The following is a 21,845-nucleotide window of genomic DNA, read 5'->3' as shown; positions in this document are numbered from 1 at the left end:
TGCGAATAAGAATATCATAAAATGTCAGAACTTACTTGATTCCACACTCGACTGTCTGCACCGTTGAAGTGGTCCAGTTTTTGTGTAATCCATTGCTCATGAAAGACAGGTTTGCCTTTTCCCTTCTGCACATCATTAGAAGATGTATCTATTTCTATGAATTTTCTGTTACCGTAACAAGGGACACACAGACATGCTAAAGTAAAAACTATGAGCGCTTGAAAAGCCATGTTGACGGGCTGGGAAAAACTAACAAGGAAAGATCATAGAAACTTGAAAGTACTCTTTTGGAAATAGAAAGACACGTGATATTTGTTTACGTGATCATGTGAATGTTTTTTTCTTATTTGTGTACGTGCCAACTTTGGATATACTAAGTGCTGCCATCTATCGTCGTGGGGTTAAGAGTAGGGATTGGTGCAATATTATTCCCGCATGGCAGGTGGCGGTAGAACACTATCGATGTCAGCAAACTTCCACGGTTCTGAAGAGAGGAAGTCTCCTGTTCTTCAGTTTATCCGTAGCCGAATTTCGTAAAACAGCAACCATGGAGGACGCAAAAAAGAAAGAGAAAAAGCAGTCCGAAAAGACAGAGGAAAAGGAGATTAAGCCCACAGGGAAGGACAAGGATAAAAAAGAAGAGCAAGAACTGGTGATTTGTGCCACTTTTCTAAACATCTTGAACAAGGGAAGCAGAGCAGCGTTTTTGCCTGAGTCACTCACTGCCTGCTTGACATGGTTGAACAGGCCAAAAGCGTTGTCATTCAAAATAATAACGAACTGTTTGAGTCTCCTTTAATGAAAAGTATGTCATGGCTGGCTATGTACCAGGTGCCAACAATTAAGATTATTGTTTCCGACTGAAAGCGAGCTATAAAACACGTATTCATCTAGTTAATGTTAGCAAAGCCGGTAGTTGGCTAACGTTAGCTATTGCTAATGACAGGCCAGAAATGAACTACCGATAGATAAACTAAAAGTTAGCTAAGTAGTTAGGTAGCGAAGTTACAATAACGTAACGTTAACTATCTAAATGACGTTAGTGTTGCTTTGTAAACAACTCGCTAATGTTGTTACAATACAGCTAGTGACTTTGCAACTGCAGTAAATTAACCTGCCTGTCGTTATCAGATTTTCTTGTTGAGAGTAACTAGATAACCTATATGTGTTATGATCAGTGATGTTTGATTGCGAGGTGGGTATAGTTATTACGTGTGGTTTGTTTAGCTAGCTATTTACATAAATGGGTTTGTAAACGTATTAGCGAGTACAGTACATTAGGCAATTTCAGACAGGCAACGTTGGATATAGCTAGTTATCAGGGCAACCCTTCCATCCGTCGACAATGCCAATGGTATAGGACCGGTGTATGACAGAATGCTCCAATATTTATCAGTTAGCAAATTGCAGAGCCTTTCATTGTTTTAGGTTCCTGTTGGAACACACATTGTTCTTTGTTTACTGTGCAGGGTTATTTTTTTTATTTTTTATTTCCCATGTTGAATCTGTCATACTGTAATGTCAGTTCCTTTCATTTCTATCCAGTCTGATGAGGACAAACAGCTGCAAGAAGAGCTGGAGATGATGGTGGAGAGGCTTGGTGTGAGTACCACTACCACAAGGACTGCTAAACCTCAAGTCTGGTTTTGCTTTGGACATTCTGGGACTATAGCTCTTTATATTCTTTTTTTATTTTTTTTTACTGTACATAAGGTGTTAGTATGGAGAGTCAGTCATTTACACACACTGCAAGTCTTTGGTGATTATCCATATAAAACAACATTCTTTGTACATCTGCAATGTACACCTCCCCGCCCCCTTTCTCTCTCTCTCTCTCTCAAACACCCATCCACAGGAGACGGACACGTCTCTATACCGGCCTGCTCTAGAGGAGCTGCGCAGGCAGATCCGCTCTTCCACCACCTCCATGACCTCTGTGCCTAAGCCCCTGAAGTTCCTGCGGCCACACTATGGCAAGCTCAAAGAGATCTACGAGGGCATGGCGCCTGGCGAGAACAAGGTGGGAATACCGATGGCTATGTCCTTGCTAAATGGATAACTGTGACAGTTGGGAAAACAGGAGATGGGGATGGCAAAACTTTATCACAGTGCCTTCTTCAGGGACCCTGAAGCTGGCACAGTGATGCCACCCTGAAGGAACAGTGAATCCGAAACATTGGTGATTTACCCAATAAATTACTGTGAGTAAAAGCAGACAGGGAAAGGAAGCAATAAAGTCTTGCCATCCCTATAGGCAGCACCTCTACATAAAAAAAAATTCTCTGGGTGTGTGCTATCATGTTTTTTTTGTTGCTTTTACTTTATAACCACAAAATCGTGATGGATTTATTTTACAATGTTACTGGAGATACGGAAAATGTAACAATGATACATACCTAGTATAGTGGACATTTCAGATCTAGATGGCACTAGGGATTCGTGTTCAGAAGGGCCCATCGTAACTCATTATAGAAACGTCCAGCTAACTCTTGTCTGTTTTGTTTTGCAGAGTTTCTGTGCGGACGTGGTGTCGGTCTTGGCCATGACAATGAGTGGGGAGCGGGAGTGTCTGAAATACCGTCTGCTGGGCTCCCAGGAGGAGCTGGCGTCCTGGGGTCATGAATACGTCAGGTAGGATACAGGACGCCAATCCAAACGGCTAACAATGCATACAGGGGGGAATCTTACCTTCTACTTAAGTAGAATTTTCACTTAGTCATGCTTTAACAATGGTAGACTAAGTAAAAATGACCCAAACTCTGCTGTGTGTTTAGGCACCTAGCAGGCGAGGTGGCCAAAGAGTGGCAGGAGGTTGAGGAGAGTGATAAGACGCAACAGGAGACTCTGCTAAAGCTTGTGAAGGAGATTGTGCCCTACAACATGGCTCACAACGCTGAGCACGAGGCCTGTGACCTGTTGATGGAGATTGAGAGACTAGATATGCTGGAGCTCTATATAGATGACAATGCATATGCCAAGGTCTGCCTCTACCTCACCAGGTGAGTGGACAACACACACTCCTTACCACATGAGGGGCAAACATATGTACAGTTGAAGTCCGAAGTTTACGTACACCTAGGCCAAATACATTTAAACTCAGTTTTTCACAATTCCTAACATTTAATCCTCGTAAAAATTGCCTATCTTCGGTCAGTTAGGATCACCACTTTATTTTAAGAATGTGAAGTGTCAGAATAATAGTAGAGAGAGAGAATTATTTATTTCATCACATGCCCGGTGGGTCAGAAGTTTACATACAGTTGTGGGCAAAATTTTGAGAATGACACATTCATTTCTACAAAGTTTGCTGCTTCAGTGTCTTTAGATGTTACTGAAGTATAATTACAAGCATTTCATACGTGTCAAAGGCTTTTATTGACAATTACATGAAGTTGATGCAAAGAGTCATATTTGTATTGACCCTTCTTTTTCAAAACCTCTACAATCTGCCCTGGCATGCTGTCAATTAACTTCTTTATTTATTTATTTTGTTTTTTATTTTACCTTTATTCAACCAGGTAGGCTAGTTGAGAACAAGTTCTTATTTACAACTGCGACCTGGCCAAGATAAAGCATAGCAGTGTGAACAGACAACAACACAGAGTTACACATGGAGTAAACAATAAACAAGTCAATAACACAGTAGAAAAAAAGAGTCTATATACATTGTGTCCAAAAGGCATGAGGAGGTAGGCGAATAATTACAATTTAGCAGATTAACACTGGAGTGATAAATGATCAGATGGTCATGTGCAGGTAGAGATACTAGTGTGCAAAAGAGCCGAAAAGTAAATAAATATAAACAGTATGGGGATGAGGTAGGTAAAAATGGGTGGGCTATTTACCGATAGACTATGTACAGCTGCAGCGATCGGTTAGCTGCTCAGATAGCAGATGTTTAAAGTTTGTGAGGGAGATAAGTCTCCAACTTCAACGATTTTTGCAATTCGTTCCAGTCACATGCAGCAGAGAACTGGAAGGAAAGGCGGCCAAATGAGGTGTTGGCTTTAGGGATGATCAGTGAGATACACCTGCTGGAGCGCGTGCTACGGGTGGGTGTTGCTATCGTGACCAGTGAACTGAGATAAGGCGGAGCTTTACCTAGCATGGACTTGTAGATGACCTGGAGCCAGTGGGTCTGGCGACGAATATGTAGCAAGGGCCAGCCGACTAGAGCATACAGGTCGCAGTGGTGGGTGGTATAAGGTGGGCAGCCAAGTCTTGCATAATCAATGCTTGGAGTTTGTGGGATTTTGTTTGTCTCTTGAGGATTGACCACACATTCTCAATAGGATTACGGTCTGTGGAGTTTCCTGGCCATGGACCCAAAATATCAATGTTTTGTTCCCCGAGCCACGTAGTTATCACTTTTGCCTTATGCCTTATGCTCCATCATGCTGGAAAAGGCATTGTTCATCACCGAACTGTTCCTGGATGTTTGGGAGAAGTTGCTCTCGGAGGATGTGTTGGTACCCTTCTTTATTCATGGCTGTGTTCTTAGGCAAAATTGTGAGTGAGCCCACTCCCTTGGCTGAGAAGCAACCCCACACATGAATGGTTTCAGGATGCTTTACTGTTGGCATGACACAGGACTGATGGTAGCTCTCACCTGGTCTTCTCCAGACAAGCTTTTTTCCAGATGCCCCAAACAATCGGAAAGGGGATTCATCAGAGAACATTACTTTACCCCAGTCCTCAGCAGTCCAATCACTGTACCCTTTCCAGAATATCAGTCTGTCCCTGATGTTTTTCCTGGAGAGTGGCATCTTTGCTGCCCTTCTTGACACCAGACCATCTTCCAAAAGTCTTTCTCACGCTGTGCGTGCAGATGCACTCACACCTGCCTGCTGGCATTCCTGAGCAAGCTCTGTACTGGTGGTGCCCAGATCCTGCAGCTGAATCAACTTTAGGAGACGGTCCTGGCGCTTGCTGGACTTTCTTGGGCGCCCTGAAGCCGCCTTCACAACAATTGAACCACTCTCCTGGAAGGTCTTGATGATCTGATAAATGGTTGATTTAGGTGCAATCTTACTGGCAGCAATATCCTTGCCTGTGAAGCCCATTTTGTGCAAAGCGATGATGACGGCACGTGTTTCCCTGCAGGTAACCATGGTTGACAGAGGAAGAACAATGATTCCAAGCATCACCCTCCTTTTGAAGCTTCCAGTCTGTTATTCAAACTCAATCAGCATGACAGCGTGATCTCCAGCCTTGTCCTCGTCAACACTCACACCTGTGCTAATGAGAGAATCACTGACATTGATGTCAGCTGGTCCTTTAGTGGCAGGGCTGAAATGCAGTGGAAATGTTTTTTTGGGGGATTCAGTTCATTTGCATGGCAAAGAGGGACTTTGCAATTAATTGCAATTCATCTGATCACTCTTCATAACATTCTGGAGTATATGCAAATTGCCATCATATAAACTGAGGCAGCAGACTTTGTGAAAATTCATATTTGTGTCATTCTCAACTTTTGGCCATGACTGTACACTCAATTAGTATTTGGTAGCATTGCCTTTAAATTGTTTAACTTGGGTCAAACGTTTCGGGTAGCCTTCCACAAGCTTCTCACAATAAGTTGGGTTAATTTTGGCCCATTCCTCCTGACAGAGCTGGTGTAACTGAGTCATGTTTGTAGGCCTCCTCGCTCGCACATGCTTTTTCAGTTCTGCCCACAAATTTTCTATAGGATTGAGGTCAGGGCTTTGTGGATGGCCACTCCAATGCCTGGACTTTGTTGTCCTTAAGCCATTTTGCCACAACTTTGGAAGTATGCTTGGGGTCATTGTCCATTTGGAAGACCCATTTGCGACCAAGCTTTAACTTTAACTGATGTCTTGAGATGTTTCTTCAATATATCCACAATTTTCCTCCCTCATGATGCCATCTATTTTGTGAAGTGCACCAGTCCCTCCTGCATCAAGGCACCCCCACAACCTGATGCTGCCACCCCTGTGCTTCATGGTTGGGATGATGTTCTTTGGCTGCAAGCCTCCCCCTTTTTCCTCCAAACATAATGATGGTCCTTATGGCCAAACAGTTATATTTTTGTTTCTTCAGAACAGAGGACATTTCTCCAAAAAGTATGATCTTTGTCCCCATGTGCAGTTGCAAACCGTAGTCTGGCTTTTTAATGGCAGTTTTGGAGCAGTGGCTTCTTCCTTGCTGAGCGGCCTTTCAGGTTATTTCGATATAGGACTCGTTTTACTGTGGATATAGATACTTTTGTACCTGTTTCCTCCAGCATCTTCACAAGGTCCTTTTGCTGTTGTTCTGGGATTGATTTGCACTTTTTGCACCAAAGTACGTTCATCTCTAGGAGGCAGAACGCGTCTCCTTCCTGAGTGGTATGATGGCTGCGTGGTCCCATGGTGTTTATACTTGCGTACTATGGTTTGTACAGATGAACGTGGTACCTTCAGGCATTTTGAAATTGCTCCCAAGGATGAACCAGACTTATGGAGGTATACACATTTTTTTTCTTCTGAGGTCTTGGCTGATTTCTTTTGATTTTCCCATGATGTCAAGAAAAGAGGCACTGAGTTTGAAGGTAGGCCTTGAAATACATCCACAGGTACACCTCGAATTGACTCAAATGATGTCATTTAGCCTATCAGAAGCTTCTAAAGCCATTTTCTGGAATGTTCCAAGCTGTTTAGAGGCACAGTCAACTTAGTGTATGTAAACTTCTGACCCACTAGAATTGTGATAGTGAAATAACTTGTCTGTAAACAATTGTTGTAAGACTTCTTGTGTCATGCACAAAGTAGATGTCCTAACCGACTTGCCAAAACTATAGTTTGTTAACATTTGTTACATTTGTGGAGTGGTTGAAAAACACGTTTTAATGACTCCAACCTAAGTGTATGTAAACTTCAGACTTTAGCTGTACCTTCACTCACACACACACACACACGTTCAAACACCTGTACCACATTCTGCTTCTGCCTCAATACACCTGTAGTGTGCTAACAGCAGCCTGAAGAGACAAAAGTTCCTCTCTTCAGTAATCCTAAACTTCCTCTGCCATTCCTCTCTCCTTCTCTCTCCCTCCATTGCAGCTGTGTGAGCTATGTCCCTGAGCCAGAGAACTCTGCCCTGTTGAAGTGTTCCCTGAACATCTTCAGGAAGTTTAACCGTTACCCAGAGGCCCTGAGGCTGGCCCTGATGCTCAACGATGTGGAACTGGTGGAGAACATCTTCACCTCCTGCAAAGACATGTAATGACGGACACATTCACTGCATTCTGTCTTGCTGAATTATCTCACAGCAACACTTTTACTAAAAGTGCTACTGCTAAAATAAAGGAAACACTTGAGTAAATGAGGGATACAAAGTATATTGAAAGCAGGTGCGGTGCAAGAGTTCATTCATTCTTAAAAGTCTAAGCTTTTGGGGGGGGGTTCTAAGCTTACATGGAGATGTATTACGTCAGTCATACTATAGAAAATTTAGCTATTTGATTTTTAATTTTAGGATCCTAGATAGTGAAAAAAATGTGTAAAAAAGAATATTGAATTTGCTCTTTACTCCTTTAGAACAAAGAAACTTGTTGAATAACACATTTATAAATGGTAAAGACTAACAAGGTTTTGAAGTATTTGTCGTGTATCTAGGAGATATAAAAAAGCTCAGGAAAGATTATTTTTTTACACATATTTAACCTTTTTTTTGTCTAGGCACGAAACTACCTTCATACATACATGCACACAAATGTTTTAAAACCGGTACCGGTTACCGTCAAACAACTCCCAAGCCGCTCGTGGGGGTCGTAGAGCAAAACGGACAACACCATCGTGTTTGTGAGATTCTCCACATTCCATAGTGGTTGCAGACCCGTCAAACTGTTCAGATGCTACAGACATTTTTGTGAGAAGGTCGATTTTTGGGATGTCTCATGGTCTGGCAAACACTGCTCTCGGTCTGACACCTTTCACTGCAGATGTAGAAGTGCAACATTGGCGGATGCAGTGGATTGAGACCCAGCTAATGGAGAAGTAATAACACATCTCTTAAACTGACAGATTTTTATGGGGATTTTTTATTATGTTGCTTAGATGCCTCAATCGACTCTAGGGGATTAAGCTATTAAAACATCTCATCATGCTTAGGGTTGCCCATAATCTACCATGGCTAGAAGAGATCTGAGACTTTAAAAGATGGGTCTCAAAGTAGCATAGGGGGTTTAAAGGGGTGTGTGTCTTCGTCACCATATTTCAATCCAGTTGAACACTTATGGGAGATTCTGGAGCGGTGCCTGAGAGCGCGTTTTCCACCGCCATCAACTAAACACCAAATTATGGAATTTCTCATGGAAGAATGGTGTCTCATCCCCCCAATAGTGTTCCAGACACTTGTAAAATCTATGCCTAGGCACATTGAAGCTGTTCTGGCAGCTCGTGGTGGCTCAACGCCCTATTAAGACACTATGTTGATGTTTCCTTTATTTTGGCAGTTCTGTATTTATTCATATTTTCAACTGACAATCATTCAGCAGTGTTTTCCATAGTTAATGATGAGTTGACCGTTTAGTGGGTGTTTCCTGTAGCGTGATCCAGAAGGAGATGGCCTTCATGTTGGGACGACACGGCATGTTCCTGGAGCTCAACGAGGACGTGGAGGACTACGAGGACCTGACGGAGATCATGTCCAACGTCCAGCTCAACAGCAATTTCCTGGCCCTGGCCCGAGAGGTAAGGAGGGTGGGAGGGAGGGGAGAGGGAGGGTTGGAGGGAGGGGTGAGAGAGGGTAGACTACTAGAGAAAGGGGATGGGGTTGGAAGAGTGAAACTGTTTCAAATCAAATACAATTTTATTGGTCACGCACATATGGTTAGCAGATGTTAATGCGAGTGAAGCTAAATGCTTGTGCTTAGAGTTCCGACAGTGCAGTAATATCTAACAAGTAATCTAACAATTCCCCAACTATCTAATACACACATTTCTAAAGGGGTGAATGAGAATATGTACATATAAATACACTGCTCAAAAAAATAAAGGGAACACTTAAACAACACAATGTGAAATCAAACTGTCCACTTAGGAAGCAACACTGATTGACAATACATTTCACATGCTGTTGTGCAAATGGAATAGACAACAGGTGGAAATTATAGGCAATTAGCAAGACGCCCCCAATAAAGGAGTGGTTCTGCAGGTGGTGACCACAGACCACTTCTCAGTTCCTATGCTTCCTGGCTGATGTTTTGGTCACTTTTGAATGCTGGCGGTACTTTCACTCTAGTGGTGGCATGAGACGGAGTCTACAACCCACACAAGTGGCTCAGGTAGTGCAGCTCATCCAGGATGGCACATCAATACGAGCTGTGGCAAGAAGGTTTGCTGTGTCTGTCAGCATAGTGTCCAGAGCATGGAGGCGCTACCAGGAGACAGGCCAGTACATCAGGAGACGTGGAGGAGGCCGTAGGAGGGCAACAACCCAGCAGCAGGACCGCTACCTTCGCATTTGTGCAAAGAGGAGCAGGAGGAGCACTGCCAGAGCCCTGCAAAATGACCTCCAGCAGGCCACAAATGTGCATGTGTCTGCTCAAACGGTCAGAAACAGACTCCATGAGGGTGGTATGAGGGCCCAACGTCCACAGGTGGGGGTTGTGCTTACAGCCCAACACCGTGCAGGACGTTTGGCATTTGCCAGAGAACACCAAGATTGGCAAATTCGCCTCTGGCGCCCTGTGCTCTTCACAGATGAAAGCAGGTTCACACTGAGCACGTGACAGACGTGACAGAGTCTGGAGACGCCGTGGAGAACGTTCTGCTGCCTGCAACATCCTCCAGCATGACCGGTTTGGCAGTGGGTCAGTCATGGTGTGGGGTGGCATTTCTTTGGGGGGCTGCACAGCCCTCTATGTGCTCGCCAGGAGGTAGCCTGACTGCCATTAGGTACCGAGATGAGATCCTCAGACCCCTTGTGGGACCATATGCTGGTGCGGTTGGCCCTGGGTTCCTCCTAATGCAAGACAATGCTAGACTTCATGTTGCTGGAGTGTGTCAGCAGTTCCTGCAAGAGGAAGGCATTGATGCTATGGACTGGCCCGCCCGTTCCCCAGACCTGAATCCAATTGAGCACATCTGGGACATCATGTCTCGCTCCATCCACCAATGCCACGTTGCACCACAGACTGTCCAGGAGTTGGCGGATGCTTTAGTCCAGGTCTGGGAGGAGATCCCTCAGGAGACCATCCGCCACCTCATCAGGAGCATGCCCAGGCGTTGTAGGGAGGTCATACAGGCACGTGGAGGCCACACAATACGGAGCCTCATTTTGACTTGTTTTAAGGACATTACATCAAAGTTGGATCAGCCTGTAGTGTGGTTTTCCACTTTAATTTTGAGTGTGACTCCAAATCCAGACTTCCATGGGTTGATACATTTGATTTCCATTGATAATTTGTGTGATTTTGTTGTCAGCACATTCAACTATGTAAAGAGAACTGTATTTAATAAGAATATTTCATTCATTCAGTTCTAGGATGTGTTATTATAGTGTTCCCTTATTTTTTTGAGCAGTATATGGATGAGCGATGGCCGAGCGACATAAGCAAGGCGTAATAGATAGTATAAAATACAGTATATACATATGATATGAGTAATGTAAGGTATGTAAACATTAAAGTGGCATTGTTTAAAGTGAAGAGTGATTGAGTCTCAATGTAGGCAGCAGCCTCTGAGTTAGTGGTGGCTGTTTAACAGTCTGATGGCCTTGAGATAAAGCTGTTTTTCAGTCTCTTGGTCCCAGCTTTGATGCACCTGTACTGACCTTGCCCTCTGGAGTGGTGTGAACAGGCAGTGGCCCAGGTAGTTGTCCTTGATGATCTTTTTGGCCTTCCTGTGACATCATGTGCTGTAGGTATCATGGAGGGCAGGTAGTTTGCCCCCGGTGATGCATTGTGCAGACTGCACCACCCTCTTGAGAGCTTTGCGGTTGAGAGAGGTGCAGTTGCCGTACCAGGCTGTGATACTGCCCGACAGGTTGCTCTCGATTGTGCATCTGTAAAAGTTTGTCAGGGTTTTTGGTGACAAGCCAAATTTCGTCAGCCTCTTGAGGTTGAAGTGGGGCTGTTGCGCCGCCTTCACCACACTGTTTGTGTGGGTGGACCATTTCAATTTGTCCGTGATGTGTACGCCAAGGAACTGAAACTTTCCACCTTCTCCACTGCTGTCCCTTCGTGGTGGATAGGGGGGTACTCCCTCTGCTGTTTCCTGAAGTCCACGATCATCTCCTTTGTTTTGTTGATGTTGAGTGAGGTTGTTTTCCTGACACCACACTCCGAGTGCCCTCACCTCCTCCCTGTAGGCTGTCTCGTCGTTGTTGGTAATCAAGCCCACTACTGTAGTGTCGTCTGCAAACTTGATAATTTGAGTTGAAGGCGTGCAGGGCCACACAGTCATGGGTGAACAGGGAGTACAGGAGGGGGCTGAGCATGCACCCTTGTGGGGCCCCAGTGTTGAGGGTCAGTGAAGTGGAGATGTTGTTTCCTATCACCACCTGGGGGTGACCCGTCAAAGCCCAGGACCCAATTTCACAGGACGGGGTTGAGACCCTGGGTCTCCAGCTTGATGATGAGCTTGGAGGTTACTATGTTGTTGATTGCTGAGCTGTAGTCAATGAACAGCATTCTTGCATAGGTATTGCTATGGGGCGGTAGTCATTTAGTCATCTTTGCCTTTTTGGGTACAGAAACAATGGTGGTCATCTTGAAGCATGTGGGGACAGCTGACTGGGATAGGGAGCGATTGTCTTTACGGACATATTCAAAGCGGTCAAAGAACGTGTTTAGAAGCGTGACGTCGATGTCCGTGACGTGGCTGGATTTCTTTTTGCAGTCTGATTTCCTGTAGACCCTGCCACATACGTCTCATGTCTGAGTCGTTGAATTGCGACTCCACTTTGTCTCTGTACCGGCATTTCACTTGTTGGATTGCCTTGCAGAGGAAATAACTACACTGTTTACATTCAGACATATTCCCAGACCTCTTTCCATGGTTAAATGCAGGGGTTCGCTCTTTCAGTTTTGTGCGAATGCCACCATCCATCCACAGTTTCTGATTAACGTAGGTTTTAATAGTCACAGTGGGTACAACATCTCCAATGCACTTCCTTATAAACTCACTCCGATTCAACGTATAGATCAATGTTGTTCTTGTCGGCGGACCAGAACATATCCCAGTCCACGTGATCGAAACAATCTTGAAGCGTGGATTCCGATTGGTCAGACCAGCGTTGAGTGGTTCTCGTCACTGGTACATCCTGTTTTGAATTTCTGCCTATAGGACGGTAGGAGCAAGATTGCGTCGTTGTCGGATTTGCCGAAGGGAGGGCTTTGTATGCATCGCGGAAGTTAGAGTTGCTGTGGTCGAGTGTGTTACCCCCGCGAGTACTGCGAGCAATTTGCTGATAAAATGTAGGTAGTCTTGTTGTTAAAATCCCCAGCTACAATAAATGCAGCCTCCGGATATATGGTTTCCATTTTACATAGAGTCCAGTGAAGTTCCTTGAGGGCCGTCGTGGTGTCTGCTTGAGGGGGAATGTACACAGCTGTGACGATAACTGACGAGAGTTCTCTTAAGGTAAAATGGCGGCATTTGATTGTATGGAATTCTAGGTCGGGTGAGGAGAAGACTTGAGTTCCTGTATGTTGTTATGATTACGCCATGAGTCGTTAATCATGAAGCATACACCCCCACAGTTCCACTTCCCAGAAAGGTGGTTCTCTGTCGGCGCGATATATGGAGAAGCCCGGTGGCTGAACCGATTCCGACAATGTATCCCGAGAGAGCAATGTTACAATCTCTGTCTCTCTGGAAGGCAACCCTTGCTCAAATTTCATCTACCTTGTTGTCAAGAGACTGGACATTGGCGAGTAGTATACTCACATATACTGCGATGTGCACGTCTACGTAGCTTGACCAGGAGGCCGCTCCGTCTGGCCCTTCTGCGGCACCGTTGTTTTTGGTCGGCTTCTGTGATTAGATCCATTGTCCTGGGTGGTGGTCCAAATAGAGGATCCGCTTCGGGAAAGTCAATGTTGGTAAGTTGACGTCACTCTTATATCCAATTGGAGCAGGACTAATGAGTGGGTCACTGTTCAAGTCAGTGGATGGAGTGTGACAGACAGTGGGGACTGCGTGTATGTTGGAGATGGGGAGGTGTTTAGAGTAGGGCCACGGAGGGAGGAATTTGACGTGTAGAGAAGAGTCAGAGGACCGTGCTCCATTTGATATTGTTGAGAGGGGGAAATGGAGGAGACTTGAAGGTACTAAGAGGAGTGTGAAAGAGTGGGGTCAGGGTGGGAGAATAATGGTGCATAGAGTGAGAGAAGAGATGAGGCTGGAGGATAATGAACAGCTGGCTGGTCTCGTGAATAAACCAGTTAGTGAAAGAGAGAGTGAGCCAATAACACACTGTTCCCTTTCTTTACAGTTGGACATCATGGAACCCAAAGTCCCAGATGACATCTACAAAACCCACCTAGAGAACAACAGTGAGTTGTCCTTTACTACAGCAGCGCACTAATTGTCCTGGTCATGTTATATCACACACCTTTTGTCATCCTCCCTCTCATCGCGCCATCTTCTGTCTGTCAGGGTTTGGAGGAAGTGGTTCCCAGGTGGACTCTGCTCGTATGAACCTGGCATCCTCGTTTGTCAACGGCTTCGTCAACGCAGGGTTCGGACAGGACAAGCTGCTCACAGATGATGGCAACAAATGGCTGTACAAAAACAAAGATCATGGTGAGAAACCCCTTCCCTACTAGTCTCATGAATCTAGGATTCTTAGCAGCAACTTAATGTACAATGCCTTGCAAAAGTATTCACCCCTCTTGACGTTTTTCCTATTTTGTTGCTTTAAAACCTGTAATTTAAATTGATTTTTATTTGGATTTCATGTAATGGACATACACAAAATAGTCCAAATTGGTGAAGTGAAATTTAAAAAATCACTTCCCGTTTCGAAAGATAAAAAATTTACGGAAAAGTGGTGCGTGCATATGTATTCACCCCCTTTGCTATGAAGCCCCTATATAAGATCTGGTGCCACCAATTACCTTCAGAAGTCACATAGTTAAATAAAGTCCACCTGTGTGCAATCTAACTAAGTGTCACATAATCTCAGTATATAATACACCTGTTCTGAAAGGCCCCAGAGTCTGCAACACCACCAAGCAAGCGGCACCATGAAGACCAAGGAGCTCTCCAAACAGGTCAGGGACACAGTTGTGAAGAAGTACAGATCAGGGTTGGGTTATAAAAAAAAAAAACGGAAACTTTGAACATCCCACGGAGCACCATTTTTAAATCCATTATAAGAATATGGCACCACAATAAACCTGCCAAAAGAGGGCCGCCCACCAAAACTCACAGACCAGGCAAGGAGGGTGTTAATCAGAGAGGCAACAAAGAGTCCAAAGATAACCCTGAAGGAGCTGCAAAGCGCCACAGCGGAGATTAGCGTATCTGTCCATAGGACCACTTTAAGCCGAACACTCCACAGAGCTGGGCTTTACGGAGGAGTGGCCAGAAAAAAATCAGCAAACATGTTAAGTGTTCGCCAAAAGGCATGTGGGAGACTCCCCAAACATAGGGAAGAAGGTACTCTGGTTAGATGAGACTAAAATTGAGCTTTTTGGCCATCAAGGAAAACGCTATGTCTGGCACAAACCCAACACCTCACACCATATTTTTAATTGGCAGGGACTGGGAAACTGGTCAGGAATGATGGATGGCGCTAAATACAGGGAAATTCTTGAGGGAAACCTGTTTCAGTCTTCCAGAGATTTGAGACTGGGACGGAGGTTCACCTTCCAGCAGGATAATGACCCTAAGCATACTGCTAAAGCAACACTTGAGTGGTTTATGGGGAAACATTTATATGTCTTGGAATGGCCTAGTCAAAGCCCAGACCTCAATCCAATTGATAATCTGTGGTATGACTTAAAGATTGCTGTACACCAGCAGAACCCATCCAACTTGAAGGAGCTGGAGCAGTTTTCCTTGAAGAATGGGCAAAAATCCCAGTGGTTAGATGTGCCAAGCTTATAGAGACATACCCCAAGAGACTTGCAGCTGTAATTGCTGCAAAAGGTGGCTCTTCAAAGTATTGACTTTGGGGGAGGTGAATAGTTCTGTTTTTTTTGTGTTATTTCTTTGTTTCACAAGAAAAAATATTTTGCATCTTCAAAGTGGTAGGTGTAAATCAAATGATACAAACCCCCCCCCAAAAATCTATTTTCATTCCAGGTTGTAAAGCAACGCAATAGGAAAAATGCCAAGGGGAGTGAATATTTTCGCAAGGCACTGTATCACCTTCATTGCTAATCCTTGATTGTGAAAATGGCGCCGGAGAAGGAAGTTTTCCGAGCCCCCAACCAATTGTTCTTTTTTATTTTTTGTAATTTTTTGTGTTTAAATATGTGATTTTAAAAAAAAAATTAAAAAGTATTTTGTACATAATGTTGCCGCTACGTTCTCTTATGACCGAAAATAACTTCTGGACATCAGGACTGCGATTTACTGACCACGGACTGGCAGAATCCTTTTCTTCCTTTAACGAGTGTGATGAGCCCGACGCAAACCAACATGCTGCTTTCTCGGGAACAGGCCCAGATCCCCGTGATTTGCGTATAGAGGAGGCAGAGAAAAGGGGGCTGCCTGCTGAGAATTCGTAGGCGATCAAATAAACCCCCACTTCCTTCCATGCACGTTTGCTAGTAGAAATCTTTGGACAATAAAATAGATGACCTACGCAGAAGATTAAACCTCAACGGGACATTCAAAACTAATAACTTATGCTTCGTGGAGTTGTGGTTGAACGACGACACTATCAACATACAGCTGGCTGGTTATACACTGCAACAACAGGATAGAACAGCAGGGTCTGGTAAGACGAGGGGCGGCAGACTGTAGTTTTGTAAATAAGAGCTGGTGCATGATATCTAAGGACGTCTCGAGCTACTGCTCGCCTGAGGTAGTGTGGTAGAGTTTTCATCTGTATTTTCTGTACGTATTTACATACCACCTCAGTCAGAGGCTGGCACTAAGGCAGTATTCAAGGAACTGTATTCCGCCATAAGCAAGCAGAAAAATGCTCACCCAGAGGCGGCGCTCCTAGTAGCCGGAGACTTTAATGCAGAGAAACTTAAATCCATTTTTACCAAATTTATATCGGCATGTTAATTGTGCAACCAGAGGAAAATAACTCAACTACCTTACTCCACACACAGTCGCATACAAAGCTCGCCCTCCATTTGTCTAATCTGACCATAATTCTATCCTCCCGATTCCTGTTTACAAGCTAAAATGAAAGCAGGAAGCCAAATGCCAAACGTCCTGGACGGTGTTGGGCTGTAAGCACAACCCCCACCTGTGGACGTCGGGCCCTCATACCACCCTCATGGAGTCTGTTTCTGACCGTTTGAGCAGACACATGCACATTTGTGGCCTGCTGGAGGTCATTTTGCAGGTCTCTGGCAGTGCTCCTCCTTGCACAAAGGCAGAGGTAGCGGTCCTGCTGCTGGGTTTTTACCCTCCTACGGCCTCCATGTCTCCTGATGTACTGGCCTGTCTCCTGGTAGCGCCTCCGTGCTCTGGACACTACGCTGACAGACACAGCAAACCTTCTTGCCACAGCTCGCATTGATGTGCCATCCTGGATGAGCTGCACTACCTGAGCCACTTGTGTGGGTTGTAGACTCCGTCTCATGCCACCACTAGAGTGAAAGCACCGCCAGCATTCAAAAGTGACCAAAACATCAGCCAGGATGCATAGGAACTGAGAAGTGGTCTGTGGTCACCACCTGCAGAACCACTCCTTTATTGGGGGTGTCTTGCTAATTGCCTATAATTTCCACCTGTTGTCTATTCCATTTGCACAACAGCATGTGAAATGTATTGTCAATCAGTGTTGCTTCCTAAGTGGACAGTTTGATTTCACAGCAGTGTGATTGACTTGGAGTTACATTGTGTTGTTTAAGTGTTCCCTTTATTTTTTTGAGCAGTGTATTAACGATCCGGTGCCCCCGCACATTGACTCTACCTGTACACCCCTGTATATAGTCTGGCGATTGTTATTTTGCTGCTACTCTTTTTATTACTTGTTACTTTTATTTCTTATCTGTAGTTTTTTTTTTAACTGCATTGTTGGTTTGGGGCTCATAAGTAAGCATTTCACTCTAAGGTCTACTACACCTGTTGTATTTGGCGCATGTGATAAATATAATTTTATTTGAATAACAAAATTAACATTGCTGTTGTGTAAATGTTGATGCTAATTCTGTGTTTCTCTCCAGGTATGCTGAGTGCTGCAGCCTCTCTGGGGATGATCCTGCTGTGGGATGTGGACGGTGGTCTGACACAGATAGACAAATACCTCTACTCCTCAGAGGACTACATAAAGGTCAGCGCACACACTCACCCTCTTACCAAACACCCTGCATTAAAACCTCCGTACCACAACCTTCACAGCACCCAGAAAAGCCTTACAAATGCTATTAATGTAGATATTTCTCCCCCTCTCTTTCTCTTCCCTCCTTTCTCTCCCTGTAGTCGGGGGCCCTCCTGGCTTGTGGCATAGTGAACTCTGGGGTTAGGAACGAATGTGACCCTGCCCTGGCTCTGCTGTCAGACTACGTCCTCCACAACAGCAACGTCATGCGGATTGGAGCCATCTTCGGGTAAGGAGAGATGGAAATGGGTGTTCGATCCCAAATCAAGCTCTAGCCGCTACTGCCTGTCACCTCTTACACATTAAAGACCTTTGTTGAGGTCTGTTTAGTCCTTTCTTAGCACTGTATAATCTCTGCCTGTTAAAAGTACTTGTTTTTGGTAGGGTTTGTCCCCCTGACCTTTCCCCTCTATCTTCAGCCTGGGCCTGGCGTACGCTGGCTCGAACCGTGAGGATGTCCTCTCTCTGCTGCTGCCTGTCATGGTAGACTCCAAGTCCAGCATGGAGGTACGGGGTGTGTGTGTGTGTGTGTGTGTGTGTGTGTGTGTGTGTAGTTCCAAAGTTTGTCCGGGTTTAAGTCAAGTACACATCCACACTCATTAAACCCAGCTCACTGACCCATGTTACGTGTCTTGTCACACACTCAGGTGGCAGGTGTGACGGCACTGGCTTGCGGTATGATCGCCGTGGGCTCGTGTAACGGTGATGTCACCTCCACCATCGTCCAGACCATCATGGAGAAGAGTGAGCTGGAGCTGAAAGACACATACGCCCGCTGGCTGCCCCTGGGCCTGGGCCTCAACCACCTGGGTAAAGGGGAGGCCATTGAGACCACCCTGGCAGCGCTGCAGGTGGTGCCTGAGCCCTTCCGCAGCTTCGCCAACACCCTGGTGGACGTCTGTGCCTATGCAGGTCAGTCTCATCATAGCTCCATTTTGTCTCCAATTGTTTTTGTTTTTGATTTATATATAATATATTTATACCGGTGATCTCATTGAGATTTACAAGAAATGGCTTGTATATTTATCCTATATTTATCTGTTTCTCTCCATGCCAGGTTCTGGTAACGTACTGAAGGTGCAGCAGCTTCTCCACATCTGCAGTGAGCACTATGAAGCCAAGGAAAAGGAGGAAGAAAAAGACAAGAAGGATAAGAAGGACAAAGACAAGAAAGAGAGTGCAGCCGACATGGGCTCTCACCAGGTATGCCAGGCTTTTGTTAATAAAGGAGTGTCAGGTAGCCTAGCATTTAAGAGCGTTGGGCCAGTAACCCAAAAGGTCGCTGGTTTGAATCCCAGAGCAGACTAGGTGAAAAATGTGTTGGTGGCCTTGAGCAAGGTGCTAAATGACAAAATATAATCTGAGTGGTTTGAATGAGATTTGATATTGAACTAATTTGCTCTCTGCTTCCCCCTCCCAGGGTGTGGCTGTCCTGGGTATTGCACTCATTGCCATGGGAGAAGAAATTGGCTCAGAGATGGCACTACGGGCATTTGGGCACCTGGTCAGTCTAACCTCGGACCTGTTAATATGTTTGGGGTTGATTTAGCCCCTGTCTCTTTCACTTGATCCAACCATCCCACGTCTGGTTTTCTCTTTCTCTCCGTTGTCTTGCCAACCTTCTCTCACCTCACTCACTCCTAGTTGCGGTATGGAGAGCCTACTCTGAGGCGTGCAGTGCCTCTGGCCTTGGCCCTGATCTCCGTGTCGAATCCTCGCCTCAACATCCTGGACACACTCAGCAAGTTCTCCCACGATGCTGACCCAGAGGTTTCCCACAACTCCATCTTTGCCATGGGCATGGTGGGCAGCGGTGAGTGGACCCTGGCATTACTGGGCAATGGGCTCTATTGTGTGCCTACTGTCTGGAACCCAATCAGTCAGTGGCTTCATTATTATATTGAGAAGTTAGATTGATTTGCCTCACTAAGTTATCACAATGTTCCCCTGTAATTATTCCTCATCCTTGAATAGGAAACAACGTACCATATAACTGAATTCACTGTGCCAGATGACATCAAAGTATGAGACCTTCTCCACTGACTGTGTCTCGAGCTGTGGATGGTTGCCATGAGAACTCACTGACTCACGGCTCCATCTCTCTGTCCGCAGGAACAAACAATGCCCGCCTGGCTGCCATGCTGAGGCAGCTGGCTCAGTACCATGCCAAAGACCCCAACAACCTCTTCATGGTCCGACTGGCACAGGTGGGTAGCAAAAAGAGGTGCCGCTCTGGCACTCTAACGTGTGTTTAGAGAGAGGGGGAGAGTATGTGTCTGTCTCCTAACCCTTGCTCTGTGCCATGTCCACAGGGTCTGACTCACCTGGGTAAAGGGACATTGACGCTGTGTCCGTACCACAGTGACAGGCAGCTGATGAGTCAGGTGGCCGTGGCAGGACTACTCACTGTCCTCGTCTCCTTCCTCGACGTCAAGAACAGTGAGACCTTTTCCTCATTAATCTACCTTCACCATTCCTTTTATTTGCCTCTCCCTACCCTCCTTTTTTCCACATCCTTGTGTTTAGGGTTGGGGTGAAGTTGATTTCTGTTGAGTCATTTGAGGAAGTGAACTGAATTTCAATGTATGGCTGGAAAATTCCACATAGAAAACAATTAGCATCTGTTCAACTCCTGAATGGCATTGGTCCTTGCCCAGCTTGTTTCATTGTCCTCATTTTATGTCAGGTAGTAAGTCTGCTGAATGTCTTAACCTGGGTCTGAGTATTTGGCTGTTTGTGTTGACATCGCCCCCTGCTGTTTCCTGTGTGTGCTCCAGTAATCCTGGGGAAGTCTCACTACGTCCTCTACGGCCTGGTGGCTGCCATGCAGCCCCGTATGCTGGTCACCTTCGACGAGGAGCTGAGACCGCTGCCCGTGTCCGTCAGGGTGGGACAGGTAAGCCTGTTGCTCATGCTATGCTCTTAATAAGTGCCTGTGATTAGCTTCATATTTAAAATGTAATGTTAGTTAAGGATGAACCTAGATGGTGTGATGAAGGCCGAAATGCCAGCACATGCTTTGCAAGTAAAATGTGTTGGAGATTCTTTTCATTTTAACTATGGTTGAACATCTCTAATGCAAAGTAACGTGTAGATGTGCAAGTGCTTTTTACTCTCAAGATTAGGATGTAATGCCATAAGATGGTAGAGTGGACTCGACCTCATGGTTCATGTAATGTAATTGTTCCATAGGCGGTGGACGTAGTTGGCCAGGCCGGTAAGCCCAAAGCCATCACAGGTTTCCAAACCCACACCACGCCGGTGCTCCTGGCCCATGGAGAGAGGGCAGAGCTGGCCACAGAGGAGTATCTCCCCGTCACCCCCATCCTGGAGGGCTTTGTCATCCTCCGCAAGAACCCCAACTACGATGCCTAGATTGTGCCCTATTGTCCTCCCCTGGTACCCACGCTACTCTCCTTACCGGTCTCTCGTTGGTAGCCCTCCCTGACTCTTTTAGACCTCGTATTTTACTACTTTATTCCATGTCTGAAAAGAGCCAGGAAGGCCTACCCCTCTTTCTCTTGTCAACAGCCTCTGTGAAAATATATGGTTGTGTTCTGGGTGGTCAAACTAACCGGCGCAGGGAGTGGAAACTGTCCCCTCATTCACACTATTTAGATTGGATTCCTCTTTGTTATGATCTAGGATCAGTTCCTCATAAATATATTAAACCAGCTCTTTTAGGCTCCACAAATATATAACTGATCTATGGTCAGCTGTCAGAAGGGAACTGTTCAGCCTCTCCCTGCTTCTCATTCAGCCTCCAAAGCTACATTTTCACAGGCTTTTTTTGACCAATCAGATCATTTTCAGAGCAGGTCTGATTGGTCTGAAGACCAATTTAGTGGAAGAAAAAAAACTGAATTGGGCTGCCTGTGTAAATGCAGCCCTAGTGATGAACAACATAAGCTCAGTCCACATCAATACTACAACCGGTTTCTCTTTCCCACATGACAACCTCCTTTTTGTAATTAGAGCATGGAAAATGTGTCCTCTTCATCATTCAGTTTTGTTGGTTTTGTTACAGTACTGTAAAAGGTTAAAATAAAAGTTAGAAACTAATTTGTTGGAATTGTCTGTAATTTGTCTGTAATACCTGAGGGACAAGTTTCTGAAAGATACATTTCATAACACAGCTGGCAGATCTGGATGGCTAATAATGAAACTGAGCAGTGGAGAGGTACTGAAGTGAGATTTGGTCATGAACCCTCACTGCAGCAGAGGTTCTGAATACTAACTTGCTGGATGTTGCAGACAACGGTATGTATTGAACATTTGAAATACACATTTAAGGAAAGTAAATGCATATTAAGCTGATACGTTTTACATATCTTAATAAACTTGGACTGCACACTTGACATCAGACACCAATCTGGCCATGCCAT

At 45.2% G+C, this 21,845-nt stretch overlaps 2 protein-coding genes across 2 annotated transcripts in view; one reads left to right on the top strand and one right to left on the bottom strand.

The window, feature by feature from the left end:
- Window positions 1-360, bottom strand: part of prss59 (serine protease 59, putative) — a 43,925-nt gene extending 43,565 nt beyond the window's left edge. The window contains exon 1 of the mRNA XM_021588343.3: window positions 36-360. Within this exon, the coding sequence (XP_021444018.2) occupies window positions 36-230 (195 nt within the window). The 5' untranslated portion in view covers window positions 231-360. The remainder of the gene's footprint in view (window positions 1-35) is intronic.
- Window positions 262-21,522, top strand: LOC110507921 (26S proteasome non-ATPase regulatory subunit 2). The gene is made up of 20 exons (XM_021588341.3): window positions 262-652; window positions 1,546-1,602; window positions 1,856-2,020; window positions 2,510-2,631; window positions 2,775-2,999; window positions 7,062-7,220; window positions 8,549-8,693; window positions 13,441-13,501; window positions 13,605-13,751; window positions 17,306-17,412; window positions 17,562-17,689; window positions 17,880-17,967; window positions 18,108-18,372; window positions 18,518-18,663; window positions 18,881-18,964; window positions 19,105-19,273; window positions 19,573-19,667; window positions 19,773-19,899; window positions 20,238-20,356; window positions 20,653-21,522. The coding sequence occupies exons 1-20, from the start codon at window positions 548-550 to the stop codon at window positions 20,833-20,835; spliced, it is 2,697 nt and encodes an 898-aa protein (XP_021444016.1). The 5' UTR covers window positions 262-547; the 3' UTR covers window positions 20,836-21,522.
- The last annotated feature ends 323 nt before the right edge of the window (window positions 21,523-21,845 follow it).

This window comes from Oncorhynchus mykiss, chromosome 27, assembly GCF_057628025.1.
Source record: "Oncorhynchus mykiss isolate SJ-2025 chromosome 27, ASM5762802v1, whole genome shotgun sequence".
In the NCBI taxonomy this organism is placed as follows: Eukaryota; Metazoa; Chordata; class Actinopteri; order Salmoniformes; family Salmonidae; genus Oncorhynchus; species Oncorhynchus mykiss.
Note: the sequence above shows the minus strand (reverse complement) of the source record. Positions and strands in the feature narration are given on the sequence as shown.

Coding starts and splice junctions, on each gene's coding strand:
- LOC110507921 (XM_021588341.3), top strand. CDS start 548: ATGGAGGACGCAAAAAAGAAAGAGAAAAAGCAGTCCGAAAAGACAGAG. Junction 13,502..13,604: donor AACCCACCTAGAGAACAACA/GTGAGTTGTCCT, acceptor TCTGTCTGTCAG/GGTTTGGAGGAAGTGGTTCC. Junction 13,752..17,305: donor GTACAAAAACAAAGATCATG/GTGAGAAACCCC, acceptor GTTTCTCTCCAG/GTATGCTGAGTGCTGCAGCC.